This window comes from Macrotis lagotis, chromosome 8 (genome assembly GCF_037893015.1).
Source record: "Macrotis lagotis isolate mMagLag1 chromosome 8, bilby.v1.9.chrom.fasta, whole genome shotgun sequence".
NCBI lineage: Eukaryota > Metazoa > Chordata > Mammalia > Peramelemorphia > Peramelidae > Macrotis > Macrotis lagotis.
The window spans coordinates 169,081,800-169,101,388 of record NC_133665.1 but is presented as its reverse complement, the minus strand read 5'-3'; the positions used below and the strand labels follow the sequence as shown (position 1 = coordinate 169,101,388).

The window sequence follows — 19,589 nt, the reverse complement described above, 5'->3', positions numbered from 1 at the left end:
CTTGAACTTTGTGGTCTCTAGCAGCTCTAAATCCATTATGACCAATTCACATCGCTCCTTCCAACCCAGTAGGATGGCCTGGCATCCTCACTTTTCTTAAAGAAATGGTCTATGATCGCAGGCAGGACGGCTGCATCTATACTATAGGGATGCTCAGGAGAGTTTTTTATGGCTCCTTATGAATGGTCTTAAGAACCGTTTGACTCGGTGTTGCTAGCCATTCACACTTAGTGTCTATATTGACTTTGTATCTTCACATAAATCATCAGTTACTATTTCAATGCTTTTCTAGATTCAATTCTGAGACATTTAATTTTTTTTGGAGGGGGAGGCAAACACCGATTAAGTGGACTTGCTTTTTCTTATTTCTTTAAAACAAAAGCAACTACATTTGGAGCAGAAGCATAACTCGGTGGAAAGAATGCTAGACTTGGAGTAAGAAGTTTCAGGTCTATCTTGAAATGTCCTAGCTGTGTCACTCTAAGCAACTCACACAACCTCTCTGAATTTCAATTTCCTCTTTAATAAAATGGGGATAATGACACTTTTTGTTAAAGGCTACTTTGGTGACTTTGGAAAACGGTTCTCTCCAAAGTTCACACCAGTCTCTTAATGGAAAAACCTGATGATCATTTCTCACTTTTCAAGCTTTTTGACCTTTTTCTTCATTTGATCCTCTTGAAGCCTCCCTTCTCTCAAGGTTCTTGGAACACTCCTGTTTTCTCTGCTCATTCCTCAGACTTTTTAATTATCATGTCATGTCCCCTAATTGTAAATGTCCTTCAGGGCTCGTCTGTCCTGGGTCTTCTCTTTACCTTCTCTCCTTGGTAATCTTATCTCTTTCCATGGGTTAAATAACCACAGAACTAGCTATCCAACTCGAGTCTTTCTCATGAGCTTGAGTCACGCATCATCAACTTGCCTAGTGGACATTTTAAAATGGATGTTTTGGATATATTTCAAACTCAGCACCTTTCTTTCCTCCCCAACCTGATAAGCTTTAAAAAAAAAACCACATGATTTGTCCAGTCTCTTGGGGTCATCCTTGATATTATCCTCACCTCCTTCTTCTCTGTCACCCCCCCCCCAACCTATCAATTGCCAAAGCATCATTCCCATTTCAACTTTTCCTTCTCTTCATTCTCACAGCCACCATCATATCTTAAGTCTCAACCTTTCACCCAGATTATTGTAATGGGCTTTTAATTGGTCTCCCTGCCTCAAATCTCTCTCCACTCAAGCCTAGCTCCACACTGCAGTCAAAGGGATTTTTCCAAAAGCAGAGGTCTGACCAGAGGTCATCTCTCTAGCCTGGGATAAATTCCAGTAGCTATCATTTCTTCTAGAAAAATATAAATAGAAGCTCCCCTGTTTAATGTATAAAGTCCTTCATAACTTGGCTCCAAGGAGATTTCCAGCCTCCTTGTTCATTAATCCAGCTCCAGCCTTTCTTAATCCTGACAAACTGGCCCTCTCTCTGTTTTCTGCACACTCCATCTATTTTCCATGCTTGGAATGTACTCTCTCCCTACCCCTTGCTCCCACAAGCCCTCTCTTCCTTCAAGCTATAGCCCAAGCATGACACAGTTTTTCCTGATCCCTGTAACTATGCACTTTCCCCACCTTTCACCAAATGAATTATATAAATTCTTGTTATTCAGTCTTTTCAGTCAAGTCTGACTCTCTATGATGTCATTTTAGGTTTTCTCAGCAGAGATACTGGAGTGGTTTGTCATTTCCTTTTCCAACTCATCTGAAGGATGAGGAAACTGAGACAAACAGGGTGACTTGCCCAGGGTCAAATAGCTAATGGGTCTCAGGTCAGATTTGAACTCAGAAAGATGAGTCTCCAGGCCCTGTACTCTATCGACTGAGCTTAGCTGCCTCTATATTTAAGTACCTTGAATTTCTCTTATTCTTATGCTGTATTTATACATGCATGCCTTTGCTGCCTCCTTCAGCCATCAGAGCATAAACTCTTGGAGAGAAGACTTTCTTTGTATCTGTGTCCAAAGTGCCAGGACACGTTGTAAGAACTTAATAAATTCTTGCTGACTGACTGAAGCCATTTCTCAACTGTGGGTCCCAGTGTCCTCATCAGTCATAGGAAGAAGCAGAACCTCATGTCCTGGACATTCCTTTCAGGTCATATAGCTAAGGTTTATGTCCTGAAAGATGATGTTCACAGAGCGGTTTGCCAAATTTTATAGGTTGTCAGTTTAACCTTCTCATTTTCAGACGTGGACATTGAGTCACAGAGAAGGAAGCAACTTGGAAAAGATCATGCATCACTCCTTTCCATCAAATGAAGTTGAGATCTTCCATGTAAAATGGAACTCATCATTAATGTAAAGGACGCATCAACCAATTTCCTAGGCTTATGATGATGACCAGGACCCCAGTTAGAGCTTTCTTATCTCTAGCGATGGATTTTCCCTTCAAGTCTCAAGGCTATAGTGCAACCACTACTGTTTATGACTCTTTTGTCAGTGACCTTTGCCAAGAGAAAGAATTGAGGATTGCTTTTCTTTCTTGTCCCAATAGATGTATCACCTAAAACTTGTACCCCAGGCCCCAGCTCCAAAGCCCTCTAATGACTTAAAAAGCATCAGCAAACGTGGCATTTGCTATTTTCTAAAAGGTAACTGGCAAAATGGAACAGAGAGAGTGAGAAGTGGAAATACTTCAGAAGCCTTTTTGGAAACTTTATATACATAAAAAAATGTCCGTGGCAGCCAACATGGCACACCAGATCACTGGAGCACTAAGCTCTTCTGACAGGCTGTTCTTTCCAAAGTTAAATGAATGGAAAAGTGTCTGCCATCACCTAAGGGCTCTGTGACCCCTGTTCTATAAAAGGGAGAGGGAATAACTGTGAATCTTCAACTATCTTGGGTCACTGCAAAAGGACTTTCAGACAAGGACTTCTCTCATCCATGGGAGATTATGTCTTCTGTTGTATTCAGCATGTGACCTCTGAGGTTCCTGATACTTAGTCCACAGAGTATAATATTCTTTTTCTTGATATGAAAGTGAACTAACAAAAGTTCTAGAAATGGTGAGGCATAGGGGCGGCCAGGTGGTGAAGTGGATAGAGCACCAGCCCTGGAGTCAGGAGGACCTGAGTTCAGATCTGACCTCAGACACTTAATAATTAACTAGCTGTGTGGCCTTGGGCAAGCCACTTAACCCCATTGCCTTGCAAAAAACCAAAACAAAACAAAACAAAAAACCCCTAGAAATAGTGAGGCATAGTGGCTAGATTGCCAGTCATGGAATCAGGAAGACTGAGTTTTAAATTCTGGTTCTGACATGTGTAGACAATGTGACTCTGGCTAAGTCGTTGGAGGCTCAATGATAAGAATCCTAGTCCTGGAGTCTGGAAGACTGGAGTTCAAATCTTGTCTCAGACATTTACTAGCTGTGTGACCCCAGGCAAGTTATCTGCCTCAGTTTCCTCAACTGTAAAATGGATAATAATAACACCTCCTTCCTAGGGTGAAGATTTTATTTATTTTGAGTTTTAGAATTTTTCCCCTAATCTTACTTCCCTCCCCTCACCCCTGCCACAGAAGGCAATTTGCCAGTCTTGGCATTGTTTCCAGGGTGGTCTTGAGGATCAAATGAGATATATTTGGAAAGACCTTGTAGAGAACACTGTACTTAATACACAGCTATACAAATGTTAGTTATTATAATTATTACTTTTTAGATTACATAAAAACATAAATTTACATCTCTAAAAAATGAACAAAACTGGGTTTGAGACTACCCAGTAGCTGACTGACTTCACCCATCCTTGGAAATGCCATTCACATTTTTTTCTGGTCTAAATGAAGGTAGTATATCCAGTCCTAACCCAACACAATCATGAACTAGAATAGAGACATTGGGAGGGACTTCAGAAGTTGCCTAGCTACCTAGTCCAACCTGAACTTTTTATAGGGGAGGACACTGAGGACACAGAGATAAAGTGACTTGTCCAAGGTCACATTTTATAAATGGCAGAGTTAGTGTTTGAACTGAAGCCATCTGCCTCTAAAGTTAGTGTGGTTCATGTGATTCAATCCATTCCTGGATTGGATCCTTACTGACCCCTGTGAATCCAGTTGACCTTAAGAGAAATCAGAAAATACTATAAAGCATAACAATAGAATCAAAAAACCCTCAAAACTGCAAAAGATCCCATATGCCTCATAGTTTAACCCAAGGCTGAAAGAATCACTATTACAACACATTCAACAGGTGACCATGCTTCCTTTACTCGGAAATCTCCATCAAGAAGGACGTTCCCCACAACCACCCCAGGCAGTCTTGTTTTACTTTGGGTGAGTTCCAATCGAGAGTCAGATTTTTCTTAAAACAAGCTAAAAGGAATCTGGTAGTACAGAGGGTGAAGAGAAAAGAGTAATTTCATTTTTCCTGCTTTCATTCACATTATTAAATTTGAAGAAACTGCTTAGTGGTGGACCCAGAAAGATGGCATGGCTTGCCCATTGTCACAAGACCAAAAGATAGAAGAAGAAGATGTCTCATTTCAAAGCTGGAGACTTTTCTATTAGCCTAGGAGTGTCAAAAGTTCAGTGTAGGGGGCAGCTAGATGGTACAGTGGATAGAGCACTAGCCCTGGAGTCAGGAGTACTTGAGTTCAAATCCAGCTTCAGACACTTAATAATGACCTAGCTGTGTGACCTTGGGCAAGTCACTTAACCTCATTGTCTTGCAAAAAAAACCTAAAAAAAAGTTCTGTGTAAAAACACACACATACATATATATGTAATTACATAAATATATATTTATATACATACACTTATATATGCATATACATAATATGCCCCTTTTTGTGACAGGATTCAAAATCAGTTTTTCCTAGCACCAATTTCTTTTTTTTTCAAGGTTTTTTGCAAGGCAATGGGGTTAAGTGGGTTGCCCAAGGCCACACAGCTAGGCAATTATTCAATGTCTGAGGTCACATTTGAACTCGGGTCCTCCTGACTCCAGGGTCGGTGTTCTATCCACTCCACCACCTAGCTGCCCCCTGGCACCAATTTCTAACCACCATGCTAGGCTGACTTTAAAAATCATTTGATCCAATCCCATAATTATATTACAAAGAGAGTAAGAGAGACAAGAAGTAAAGCTTGATCCCGTGAGGCCGTGTGGTCCAATGGAAAGAACTATGGCCCTAGAAACAAGATCCATGTTCAGATCTCACCTCTCTAGGCCGCAGGGGGTTTTTTCTACCTTTATGATGATGGTGACGGAGGGGGCGTCATCTTCTAAATTTATGATCCTGTGACTAATAAAATACATCACTGCATAAGACCTTTGAGGTCAACTATTGCAACCTATTCCTGAAAAAGTCCAATTAATTATAAGTGATGAGGGTTTCTCTAAAATTAAAAAAAAGTATGATTTAAAACTTTTGGAGGGATGGGAAGAAGAGGGAGGAGGGGACCTGTCACATCCTCACAAAACATGGACACGACATCGCCAGTGGAGACAGACCCACAGAGAGTAGTGAGGAAGGCTTTAGGGAATTCGTTTCCACATGACTCTTCTTGGAACTGACCGGTCACCACACACACACATGCTCACAGCGAGGCACTCTCTCTGACATCACAGCCATGACCTGCCATCGTCAAGCAGCCCAGGACATGCCCAAGGAACAAGAGGCCAGCCAAGAAGAAAATGAGCACATCCCTGAAAAAGAAAGGCTCGCGCCCCAGAAAGCTGCTAAGTTGGCCAGGCAAGTGTTTCTGTTTTCTTTTGAAACTCAAGGAAAACAAGTAACACTGATTTTTTTTCCCCTCCAAACTCCCTTCAGTTTTCAAAGGCATTTGGACCTTGACCTGCTTGATGCGGATAAAGGAGAGCAGTTTGTATAAGGCCAAATATTTACTGGAAGCTTCTGGCAAGATTCAGAACCAGGGCTTGGCTGTCCCTGGGAAAAAAAAAAAGAAAGCAAAAAGCTCATCGTTCCCTAAGGCATTTTATTTTTGAGGCTAAGGGTGGGGGGGGTGAGGGGAAAGTGTTGAGAGGGGAAAAACTGATGGAAAAAAATAGTAAGGGCTTCTGATGCTTAGGAATTGGGCCTGATTTTGTTTTTTAATAGGATGTCACTATGCAAATTAAAGATTAAAAACAGATTCCTAAAATCTATCAAATTTTCAGTCTTAAAAAACATGTATATCTAGAGAGGGAGAAAGAGCCAGAGAGAGAGAGAGAGAGAGAGAGAGAGAGAGAGAGAGAGAGAGAGAGAGAAACAAAGACAGAGACATACACAAACACACAGACAGAGTCATACACAGAGAAGAGAACAGAAAGAGATGGGAGGGAGCAAGAGACAGACACAATGAGAAAATGAAGCTACATAAAAAGCACTTTTCAGAATTAGTTTCTTTTCAAGGACTAAAGTGAGTTGGTCTCAAGGACAGAGGAACTGAGTTTAAGTCCTACCAAAGAACCCAGGCAAGACCTGAAGCTCCTGGGCTCTAGACACAACTCATCAAAGACAATAACTCGCAGAGAAGATGTTCCCTGCCTTAATGGGAGTCTTTATTTCTAGACTTTTCCTTCAATAAGACAATCCAAGGGGCACAATAGTTGATTTTTCCCAAGTGGTACTGGGGTGGGGGAGTGGGGGTCCAGGAGTAGGGGAAATAAGAGACTTCCTCAATTGGTCAAGCAACTGGGGACATAGTAGATATTTTGCTTCAAACACTGTCACCTTAGATAATTTCTGATTCTTAACTTTGTTTTTCCCTCTAGGATTAAGGATGACTCTACAGAGTATAGAGTCAGGAAATCCTGAGTTCGAATATGACTTGTGTGACTCTGAGCAAGTCACTTAACCCTGTTTACCTCAGTTTCCTCATCTGTCAAATGAGCTGGAGAAGGAAATGGCAAACCACTGCATTATCATTGCCAAGAAAACCCCAAATGAGGTCACAAAGAGTCAGGACATAACCACAAATGATCAGGAACAATAAAACCAAAGAGAAACCTCTTCTATGGCCATCCTGGAAGAAAGGCTTACAGAGTTGGGCATTTTGGGCAAATGGGGGAAAGGACACATTAGTAAAAGGGTTAGGAGAAAGGGAGGAGGGAAGATTTGATGGAAGTTTCCTTTCCATTCCTGCCTCACAGAGTCTTTCTTTGGCATGATTTCATAGAAAAGGACACAGGATTAGAAATCAAATCTAGACTCTGCTACACGTTGGCTGTGTGATCCTGGATCAGTGCCACCTTTCAAATCTCTGAGCAACTATCTACGACTAGCTTCAGAGGAGGTGCTGACCTGCACAGGGAGAGGGAATGTCCTCACCTGGGATTTGCCAATGAAACCTCAGGTCTATTCTTTAATTTCCTAGGAGAGTCCCCCATTCTCATCATGACCATTCATCCCCTAGACCATTCTAAACCATTTTTCAATGAGGAGAGTGAGGGTGAAGAGTGGTTAAAAGCATGATGAAATGAGAAAGAGAAGAGAGGAATATGTCAGGAAATTGGCTGCTACTCCAAAGAAGCCCCTGACCTCCCAATGACTCTTAATGCAAGTGCAGAACCTTCATCTCAACTTGCCACCCACAGGCAGAGTCCAGCCAAGAACCACACCATCACTCAGCGATGTTCTGCCTCCAGTGAGATTGACCGCTGAGTAGCCTACAATGAGGTCTTTCCTTTTCCACCTTTCTATCTCTCCCATCTATTCTTTGCACCCTTTGTGACCTCAGCTTCCTCTCCTTGCTTTACTTGGCTCTCCACCCAGCCCAGCCCCTGTAATTAGTCCTTCTAGATATATACTTACTAACAAGTCAGGAGCCTTTAATTCTGTTTGCCACTGACATTTTCTACAACCCATCTCTACCAACCCCGAACCTTGGGTGTCACACACCCCTATTTGCTTTCTTCCTCCTACTCTTGGACAGCCCCAAACCCTTAGAGAAAACCAAGATGATTTGTTCATCCATTTATTGGCCTGTAAATGCACACCAAACATAAATTTCTCTCCAGTTTCAATGGGAGAAAATTGTTATATAAATTAGTTTTTAAAGGGAAAATTTTCATAATCACCACAAATGTGGGGTGGTGAGAAAGAGCACGGCATTCAAAATCTTATGACTTAGATTCAAATACTAATTCTATAACCTGTGTGATCTTGGACAAATCTCTTAGCCTCTCTCTATCTCCCTTCCCTCATCAGAACTAAGAGGATGGCTGAATGATTTCTGGCTCTAGGTTCTATATCAGTCAAGATTAAAATTTTTTTAAAAATCAAGTCTTAAGACAATTCAGGATAGCATGAGTCTTTCTAAATAAATGGTGAACAGTTATGGACAGTAGAGAGGACTGTGTATACATAAGCAAAATCAAGGAAGGTATGTTAAATATAATTTGAGTAATATCATGAATAATATTTGTCCTTTGTTCTCAAAGATCATGGAGGTGATGCCATGACAAGTACATGTACTGGATTTGAGTGTGTGTGTGTGTGTGGGGGGTGGGTTGTGCTAAATCACCAGCCTCACTTTCTTCTCCAGAGGCATCGGGGTCAGTGGCCAAATGTGGATCATGACGACTGGAGATGGCCCTGAATGTGAGGCAATCGGATTTAAATGACTTGGCCAAAGTCACACAGCTAGTAAGTGACCCTAATATGCAGATAGTCCTAGCTGCAACTTTGGATATAAATAGTTTCTGATGGTTTTCATAAACCAGTATCAGGGGACCCAGACAATCTATAAACAAGATTCTGGCCTTGTCTCCTAAAAGAGAAGCTATAGCAGACATAAGAATTTACTTTTTACAATTTTTATGGAGACTAATTCATTCAAGTATTTTTGAGTATTTTTTTTTTTGAAACTAAATAGATGGACCTACACAACTTGTTACTGGTCAGATTTACTTCCCAGTATATCATCAAAAAGAATAACGTTACTCATCTATTCTATTTTCCGTTGTTAAAAGGGGAAAAGTCCACCAGAATCATCTTTTCCCACACCTCTCAACTCAAAAAAAAGGGAAGATGTAGCATCTTTGATCATAAGACCTCTTTAAAACATAGCTTATCTTTCTGGTCCACCAGAGAGCTCAATCATCAGAGATTGCTATGCTGAGAAGCTTGACCTATGAGCTCCCACAAAAGAGGAAAGTATTTTTTTTACTAGCTGCTTTGACCTTCCCACACTTAAGTTTGACCCAGATAGACTATTTCTGCTAATCTGTCTTTCTCTCTCTCCTCATGTTGTCTCTACTGCTCATAGCCTCAGGAATGCCTTCCAGTTTTCTGCAAACAACAGCCCCCACCTTCCCATGTCAAAGCAATGGCAAGGCTAATCATTAAGCCTTGGGTTCACCATTTGGAGACCCTAAATAAACTGAAGTTTTTTTTTTAATTCAAATATTCTGAAAAGTAAAAAGCGTTCTACTCAGCTGGTTCATTGCTTTTCAATGCCATGAATTCCTTCTCTCCCTACCTTGAGAGGGAATAGGATGGATAGGGTCATTAAGTTCATGCCTCCTTTGTTATAAGCTTGACTTTCTAGTCATTTTCCTCAGTTTCCCACTTCTTGGCTTATATATTTTGAAAATTTCACTGATGAGACATCACTGAAGTTTTATGAGTGAGGTGCTCACTCCCCTAGCCCCATTCTTCCTTCTTCCTCATCACCACCCCAAAGAAAAGACAATTCACTCATTCTAGCTTTTTTATTGGCATTAGTAAATTAACCAGATTGGGAATAGAACTGGGTCGAATCTCTCTGGATTCCAGAGAGGACATTCATTTCAAGATCAAAGGTCCCACCATTGACACTGCAGAGGAATAAAGTATTTTATTTATTTAGCCTTACTTTTTTTTTTGCTTCTGTCATTCTTTGACTGATGCTTTTGCTTTATTAACTACAAAAGAAGCCCATTCTATGAATCTTCCCAGTTTTTTATATATACATATATTATATTATATAAGTATATGTTATATATTACATAATGAATAAATATTATATGCATTTTATATTATATGTGGTATATATGTATATATAAGATACAGGATTGCCCCTAACTTAAATAGAAATAATATGGACAGATTCCCTTTCCAAAGGGGTATTAATCTAAGGATGATTTCTTATGAAGTAGGATTGAATACTATCTATTTCTGGTATTGTTATGAGGTCATTAATTTAGAGCTAGACGAGACCTTGAAAGTTATGAAGTTCAATCTCATCATTTTTATAATAAAGGAAAATGAGATCCATGAAATCAAATGACTTGTTCAAGGTCAAACAAATGGCAATAGTAGACCTAGGATTCAAACCCAGATCTGCCTCCAAATTCGGCATTCTTAACACTTCTTCCCTTCTTCAATGAACAAGTATTTATTAAGCTCCTTTTATATGCCAGGCATTATGTTAGGAGCTATAGATACAAGGATATCTATAGATATAGTTATAGATATAGCTATAGCTATAGATATATACACACACATATATACATATATATGTATATACATATACACACACATATATATACACACAAATATATATGTGTATATATATATATACATACATATATACACACACACACACATATTTGTGCAAATGGCAATTTGCAATGTATTTTTTGGTTTGGGGTTGGGTTGTTTTTTTTTTGGTGGAAGGGAATCTTATGCTGGATTAACAAGAGTAAAACCCAAATGCTATTTCATATTTTTTTCTCTCAGCACACCTGAATCTCAGTAGTTTTACCTTGCAAAGGGGGTAGGATAAGGATGGGGAGATGGCACGGTAATACCATAAAACTCTATTCTCCCTTCTCTGTCTCCATCATCCATCTTTTCCCAACTCCCCTCACCCAGGTCTAGTCTTTTTTCTTCTCACCAGCTCAGCCTGGAAGAAATTGCCGCCCCTCCTACTCTACATTCCAGAAGTCTTCTCTGTTCCCATCGCCTCCACAAAGGCTATCCCAGCTACGGGAATCAGCAAGCAAACACGCTCCCCCTCAGAATCAAACAACCAACCTCTCTCCGTCAACCCACTGAAAACTACAGAAATAGAAAAATGCAGGCGGTGGGTCTGAAGCGGGGAAGGACACCAGCCACGTCACCATGAAATGTCACTTTGTAGGAGGGACGGACTGTGCCTTGGAGATCATGTCATTGCCATGGGGCCTCAAAAAATACTTGATTGCTAATTCTGACAAATTCTAACTAAGCCAATGCTAAGTAGACTGGGGTAAATAAAGCTTGGCAACTGTAATAGCTTCACAGTAAATTCTACAAACATTTATTGAACCCCAAAATGGAGAGGACTATACTGAGGATATTAAGATGAATAAAGCATGGTTTTTGTCTTCAAGGAGCTTTCTATATATTACTAACTTCGTAAAAAGCAATTACATGATAATTTTTGGTTTCTAAAGATGGTAAGAGGGATCTTTCTACCTTTTAAGTTTATGGCTCTGTATTTCTCTAACTTTGGCTAGGAACAATGAATTTGCTTTTTCTGGGAAAAGAGACTGTACCTATCACAAAGGCAGTGTTTGTGAAGTTTTTGTTAGACTTAAAAATCATAAGCAAAACTATATAACAATGTTCCTTTATACTATATTATATATGGAAAAAAGTCTCAACATCAGTTTAATGCTAACATTAATTACCCTGCTACCTAGAAAGATCTGGTTAATATTAAATTCTCTAAAGAAAAAGAGATAGGGTTTCCCATTACCTAAAGAGGGCTTTTCATCTACATATGGGAAGTATCAATTAATTCTGTTCTTAAATAGGAATGCTAATTTAGTGATAAGAATTCAGAAAATTTCTGTTGCTGTCTGAGAGCCAACATTAAAATTAGTCAGATAATGTTGATATGGGGCAAATATTGGATTTCAGCCACAACTTAAATGCTTTCTACTTTCAAAGTTTTCAAAGTTCTGTAAAGAAGAGAATCCATTTCCATATGACCTCAGGACAGTCAATCTGGTTACTTCAAAGATTTGAATGTGATGGCCAATTAAATTGGCCAAGGTCTGAGGTTAATAAATGACGATGGCAGTCAAGCCTTCTGGTGGCACTAAGGAGGATTCTGACTTCTCCACTTTTATACTTTTAGTTCTCAACTTTGCATTGTAATTGGAAGGAAGGAGGCCAGCATGTGCAAGAGCTTATAGCCCTATGAGAGTCAAGGAGTATCTTAGATAAACTTTTCTTTTTCCCTATGGAGAATCTACTTACTTCCAAGAAAATGTTGAACTAACTCTTAATTTCTAGACAAAATTTTTTATACTGAGAGTTACCAGGAAATCAATATTTCATGCATTAAAGATCTATGACTCCATTGGGACAGGAATTCCATATACCAATGCAGATTGCAATTACAATTGAGTAAGTCTTAGAAACTTACCTGGAGTGATCAGAGCTTAACTGACTTGCCCTTGGTTATATAGTTAATAAATCCTCCCTGTAAAAGGCAAGATTTGAACATATCTTCCTATCTCACAAGGTTATAGCTTTAAAGTCGGAAGATACCACAGGAAGATACCCTTCATTTTGCATGATCTAAGAGGATTAAAGAGACATGTCCAAGATCTAAGAGGTAGTAAACATCAAAGGCAGGATTTGAACCAAATTCTCTGATTCTAGAGCCAATGTTCTTCAATTGTACCGTTTATTCTGCCATATTGCCTCTCTTGGGTCTGAAGAATAGGTGAAGAACCAGTAGTTTTTTTTTTTTTCTTTTTCTCAAAAGGATATGCCCTTATACACTATTCCTATTTTTCTTGCTTTGTAAGCTATTCTTTTTTCAAGTGAATGGAAATGAAAGCTGAGGTATGCCTTAAACCCTGTTCTGCTATTTGAATGCAAGAAACAAGGGATTTTCATAGGCTAATCAAATTCAGGAATAGTAGCTTCATAGAGAAGGTGGCCAATACGCTGTCAATGCTTTGGAGTCATTGTTCCCAACCAATTGTTATTTACCTGCTGGCTATGACTAAAAGTCATCAACAGGAGCACAGTAAGAAATTTGTGCATATTTTATAGTTGAGAACTAAGAATCAGTAAAACTAATAAAAGAAAAACCAACAAAATGTTTGACCCCCACCCCAAATTATTTTTATAACACTGAGTACCATTTCCAAGTCAGAATTATTTAGAAAAAATATCATTTTTAACATATACAAATGAAACTAACATATTATACAAAAATTGCTATTTGGTTACTCTGATTTCTTGGGGAGCGGGATAGAATTTACAAAATGTAAATGTATCTTTTTTATTAGCTCCAAGGAAATATTTACATGCATTTCTGATTACATTCTACTTGTCTTTGAAGGCTGCCACGAAACACTGATTCATAAACATGAAATATGAAATTAAATAACAATACTGGAAAAATAAATATGTTTTATTACATATAAATACATAGAAATCTATATTGCTCAGGAAGTCAGGCCATCATAAGTTCAGTTGTTTTTTTAAAGTTGTCCAAAAATATTAGAGTAAAAATATTTACAATCTTTTTTTTTTTAGTAGCTGGAAGCAATGAGGTGGTTAAAAACACCAAAGTCAATTTTTTCCCTCATACTACATACAGTGTACACTTTAACATGAAAATGAGGTAGGCACAAATCCATATGTCAGCTAGGCAGCAACTCAAGCCCATTTCTTTGGTCTTTGTAGTTCATCAATTCTCATTATCTAAGTTGACAAGTATCATTTCAAAGGCACCTAGTCACAGAGGAGTGTATAGGTTTGTCTTAAATAATTGCCCTAAGCAGTTTCTATTAGTACAATAATGTCTATTCAGGGAATGGCCAGGGAATGGTTGCAGAACCATTCTGAATCTTCAAGTCATTGCACAAATTTTTTTTAACCTTAATTATAAATATGAGCACATTATCTTGGCATTCTAGAATTCTCCTGACGGTTTTACTATCTCCTGACCATTCTTTCACTATTTCGAATTCTCCTGAGGACTTCTTCCTGGAATCAACGAGTGAACTCATTATTTCTTTCACTCCTAGTGATTAGAAGTAGGGGCTTTTCCCATTGTAGTCTCTCTAGAATCCAAAATTCAATAACAAAACATTATCAGAAAAGGTTGAAGGGTTGTTTTGCAGATGAATTTCTTTATAGATATCCATGGAGTCTTTTCTTCAAGACTCTTAACTGGAGTGCCCAAATTTTAGAGTGATTTAAGTCATATTTGAAACATAATCAGTTAGGTAGCTTCACTTTAGGGGTCCTAGGCTAGAGAATATAAGTGCCTATTGGTGAAAGAATGATTTGGAAGAGTTTGCTGAATGAGACAACGCCCATAAGTCTTCTGTTTCTGAAAATTTCTGTGCATAAAGAAGCTTGGAGGAGTGTTTTTTTGGATAGATTCCATTTTGTGGGAGTAATTTGGGGGGAGAAAAGCACAGCTTTGAGAAACTAATAGGGAAACTTGGTCACTTTCAGAAACCTGCTAAAAACCTTATTTAAAAGTAAAATGTTACCACCTCAAGCAGAATATTGGCAAGATTGACAATTCTGATTATAGAAGCACCAAATATAAATGCCTATAACAGTTTTATGGCTATTGGCAGAACTGACTGAGGTATGATTCAATTTAAAGTTGGACAGAAATATTACCATAGCACCCATAGAAATGAACAAGAACTCTAAAGCCTAAAGCAAAAATCTTATTTAGGACAATTTGCTTGTGGCCAAGGTAGCTTATTAATATAAAATATTTTAAATTTTAAGCTTTTAAAATTGATGATGATGCTTGTCCTTCATTCTCAAAAAAAAACCCATCATGTCATCAGAAAGGTGATGCCATGGCAAGCAAGTGAATTGGAGAGAGGGGGTGCTGTGCCAAGTCACCAGCCTCCCTTTTTTTCCTCTAGAGCCATCTGGATCCAGTGGCCAGCTATGGATCAGGACAACTGGAGATGACCCTGGTTGGTAGGCAATCAGTAGCTGATGTATCTATTAAAATGAAGCATTTTTATAAAGACTGACAGACTGCTTTCTGTGGGGGTGGGGGGTGGGGGAGGGAAGGAAGATTGGGAGAAAAATTGTAAAACTCAAAACTCAAATAAAATCTTTAAAAAAAATAAAAAAAAATAAAAATGAAGCATTTTAGATTTTAAGCTTTTTTTTTACTTTAAACTTTTAAAATGATGATTAAAAACCATGTCTCACTTGTTATTGATGTGGCAAGCAACTTTAAAGGTGCATATGGATAATGCCCACCTTATCTAGAAAGTCACTTGAGTTTTTAAGCATTTCTAATATTGAGGTTAGCTATTCACATATGTGGATGAATAGGGCACACATACATTTTTGTGAATGAAGGTAACAGAGCACCATGTTTTTTTGACAATGCCAGGGTTTCAGAAAATAGGTGTAAAAATACTTCAATTCAATACAATCAGATTATACATTTTAAACCTGATTAAGGCAATACATGTTTCTCATACAACCTAAACTTCAGTGCTAAGGCTCTCCTAGTCCATGAGTGGATGTTAATCTGAGCAAAGTAATCCGGCTGTTTCTGGAGATGATGAAAGACAGCCAGCCTTGATACAGAGAGCCACACCATGAAGATTCAGTTCTAGGAGCTAGTCTAGATAGAGGCAGCTAAACTGGACACTCCAAGATAAGAAGCAGAATTTTAAAGTAGTTAGAAAGCTGACCACAAAGTCAAGGTGTTCTAGATTCAAATCCTACCTCTGACACATGCTAGCCATAGGATCCTGAGAGACTTAACCAGTCTCTCTGTGTTTGGGGCAACTCTTGGACTCTAAGTGGCAGAAAAGATGCTGACTTGTGTTGATAAGGATGCCAATTAGAAATCAAATGCTTTGGTTAAAGAAATAATAACAAATTTGGAGCACCATCAAATCTTACAGTCTCTAGGTTCTGATCTTTGGAGAAATTGTGGAAATCTGAGGAGCAGCTTAAGCTTGGGTCTCACTGAAGTGACATTTATGGAGGATTTGTACAAAGTACTAACTAGCTATGAGATGATGGGAAAAGACTGCTTCTTTAGGCCTCAGTTTCCTCAATGGTAAAAATAAGAGGCTAGATTAAAAAAACCTCTCTTAAATCCTTTCATCCTCTAATATACAATGATTTTAAGAAGCTCTACTCCTCACCCCTTCTATTTTCTATCTAGAACAAAGAATAGAGATTTACTTATGGAACTATGGGGTATGAAGTGAGAATAAATATAGATCTATTCTCCAAATCATGGGAAAGGGGAATTTGGGATTACTCATCCTCCATCTTAAATTTTTTTTTAGGTTTTTTGCAAGGCAAATGGGGTTAAGTGGCTTGCCCAAGGCCACACAGCTAAGTAATTATTAAGTGTCTGAGATCGGATTTGAACCCAGGTACTCCTGACTCCAGGGCCAGTGCTTTATCCACTTGGCCACATAGCCACCCCCATCTTAAAATTTGAAAGAGGAAATTTGGAAAATTGGGGTTAGCTAAATTTATAGAACTCATTATGCTAAGAGGTCATAAGTACATGCTAAAAATCAACTCAAGCATGCATAATTATCTATTAAGGGGCCTAAGAATGACTGACCCTCCTATTTCTTAATCTCATGGAAGACATTATGATCTTCCTCAAAACATCTCTCAGTCCATTGTCAGAAGTTGAATAACTGTAGGGATAAAAAACTACTGATCTATAGATTTGAGTGTCAATGAAATTTCAGGTCTGTTTCTTAGACATTTTACAAAATTCCTTGCAATCTAGCTAATTTTACATAAGATTATATTCTAAATCCTTTAGCCTTGGACTTATTCCAAATACTGAATTTACACAATCACTGCTATAACTTCATTTTAGAGACCAAAGTCATAGCATTCTCAGAAATGACATGAAATTCTAGTAATGCCCATAACTGAACCTACTATGCGGCTGACTTTGTAATGGTTGAGAATATTTCTCTTAACCATTTTGATTTTTAAAAAAATGAAAAAAAGATCATCACCTAACAACAATTCAATATAAAACTAAATCTGAGTTTAGTGCAAATACTGTCTTCATGTGAAAATTGACTGCATTTACTGAGCAGCCATTCCAGATTGCAGGTGTCTCTCCCTGCTGACTTCCCCCACCAAGACTTACAATTCACTTAACTGAAATACTATATTTACACATTCATTGATTCTGTTTATGAAGAGCTGTGCATAGCATTTACACTAGCACATTTGTCAGTAGGAACAGAAGCTTAGATCAGAAAGAAAAATTGGTGAAACTAGTTTTACTGTCTTAATGTAAATGAGGACATGGGAGGCCATCTCAACAACCACCAAAGCACCAACTCTACAAGCACATTTGCTTTTCTTTATAAATGTAGTCTCAGTCTTCATTAAGACTGTGGTCAAATTGGGAATGGAAACACATTAACAATCACAAAAATCACCATTGTGTTCACTTTGTTGGCTTTGTACAGTATTAACCATCAAAGAGACAATGGTGATGGGAGAATGAAGGAAGACTGGTTTGACTGTCTTAACATAGTTGAAAACATTTGGAGACGCTTGACTGTCATCAAATGACCAGTTCCTCCACTGTGTTCATTTTGTCTGCTTTGTAAAGTACAATCTCAATAAACATTAAGATGAGTCACAAATGGAAAAAAGTGGTGAAACTGGTTTGACAGTTAACATAGACACAAACATTTCGGGCATCTTGGATTCCCCACCACCTTCACTTTGCTTTATAGACAACAGTCTCAGGAATCATTAAGTCTGTCACTCTGCACAATCACTCATGGTAAAAAAATAAGGAACACAGGTTATCATCAGATAGTGCAATCCCAATATGCTTTGGCTTCAATAAGCAGATGATTGCCCTATTCAAGTCACAATGCTAAAAAACTGCAAAAAGTTCAATTGGTACAAAATATATTTTTAAAAATTGCCAGAAGTTAGCTTTGGAAATGAAGGATTTTGAGCTCATTTTCATTCTGTCAAAATGAGAGGTTTTTAGGTTTTTAAAATAGAAGAGATTCATCATCAAAGGATTGGCTAACCAAATGATGTCTTTTTGGGGGTGAAGGGAGGGTCACAGCAATTCAGGAAACTTTCTATTAAAGGACATATAGGGTCATAGTCACCAATGATGAGAGGAAAGAATGGGCTTGTACTGATGAAATCTTAAATGTTTGAAGTACACTAAATTATACCTCCAATAGTTGTTAGTAGGTATAGTCTATAAATATAAAATTGTAATCTATATTCTTCTTTGCTTTTAGTTAAGTCCTTTATGAAGTCTACTTGCCCTTTTGAGTCAAGAAGGTGGAAGGGAACCCTACTGTTAAATTCTCATTGTGGTGCATCCAATGGACCCTAACGACCTGGCAGAATTAACATCTCTTCCACCAAAACCAGTCTATCATCAAAGAGGCTCGAAGGCACACAGCAGCATCTGTTCCCAAAGTGGCTTTTCCCCACACACCACAGCATCAAAACACACAGAATGTCTAGTTAGATGGGTTATGGAGAACCTAGACACCAATGAACAAATATTAAGATTTAGGGCCGTACCGAGCTCCAAGGACCAGAGTTCCATCTTGCATCTTGAGGACAAGAATGAGTATTGCACTGCTCACGATCCGGAGGCTTTTCCAGAATTTCACAGCTCAGGTCTGTAAACCTTTCTCCATCGGGACGTTGGCAAGCCACCAGTCTAGTCCTTGTTCCTCCACCACATGGCTTGGTGCACTGAAAGACAATGAAGTTAGGTGAAAATCATTGTAACAATAAACAGGGGGGTGGGAGGCTTTTTTAGGGTGCTTTGGCAATTTCTCAGCCTCAATTGACATTTCTCAGCCATGATATCAAATGATAGGCAGCTGTTTGGTTAAAAAAAAAAAAGGACACGGAGACTGTGGAGGTCTATAATAGGTAATCTCCTACTCTAATATCTACTCTAATTTCTCACCTTGATTATGGCAATGGCCTAGGGGCTAGAAGAGTAGGCCAACAAATACTGGTTTATGTGGGTCTTGTCAAATTAGAAAGAAATGTATGTGCTCCCTAGACAAACTCTGGGATTATTGCCTAAGATCAACTAACCTAAATTCAGAGAGAACCATCACCAGCCTATAGGTAACCAGATGATGGTATTTTTTTCCAGCCAAAGTAAAGTACCTCAAGATTGCTGCTTTCAGGGGTGGAAGGAACATTGGAATTCTTTAAGAATAAAGTTTTATGGGCAATAGTTTCTCATTCCAGTTCACTACTATTCTTTTGAAGTTTATGTAAAGAGGTCATCTGACTAAAGGTGAAGAGAGACTTTGTGTTTCTCTGTCCAATCTCTTTAGTTTAGAGATGAAAGAAGTAAGACTCAGAGAGGTGACTTGCTCAGGGTGACACAGCTAGGACCATAGAGGAGATCTGAACTCAGGATCCCTAATTCTAGAACACTGGTGCTTTGCATTCATTGTATCAAAATATCTCAGAATCCATATGAAATCTAAGCATATACATTTAAGAATTACCAAGACTATTTCAAGGAGCCATCCTTATTCTAATCTCTAATATTCTCTTTTGGATTTCATGTGTATGTAACACCAAATGGAGCTTC

At 38.5% G+C, this 19,589-nt stretch overlaps 1 protein-coding gene and 1 long non-coding RNA gene across 23 annotated transcripts in view; one reads left to right on the top strand and one right to left on the bottom strand.

Annotated features, from left to right (window-relative positions):
• LOC141496339 (uncharacterized) overlaps nucleotides 1-11,485 on the top strand; it is a 33,814-nt gene extending 22,329 nt beyond the window's left edge. For 7 of the 18 annotated variants that reach the window (XR_012471024.1, XR_012471025.1, XR_012471021.1 and 4 more), the window contains 2 exons: nucleotides 2,239-5,749; nucleotides 6,772-11,475. This is a non-coding gene — a long non-coding RNA (uncharacterized LOC141496339). Of the gene's footprint in view, nucleotides 1-2,238; nucleotides 5,750-6,771 lie in introns of all 18 variants that reach the window. The other 11 variants (XR_012471018.1, XR_012471023.1, XR_012471019.1 and 8 more) reach the window with 11 other exon arrangements.
• Nucleotides 1-19,589, bottom strand: part of ADAMTS9 (ADAM metallopeptidase with thrombospondin type 1 motif 9) — a 190,898-nt gene that overhangs the window by 67,407 nt on the left and 103,902 nt on the right. For all 5 annotated transcript variants that reach the window (XM_074198810.1, XM_074198811.1, XM_074198812.1 and 2 more), the window contains one exon: nucleotides 18,548-18,724. In XM_074198810.1, coding sequence (XP_074054911.1) covers nucleotides 18,548-18,724 — 177 coding nt within the window. The remainder of the gene's footprint in view (nucleotides 1-18,547; nucleotides 18,725-19,589) is intronic.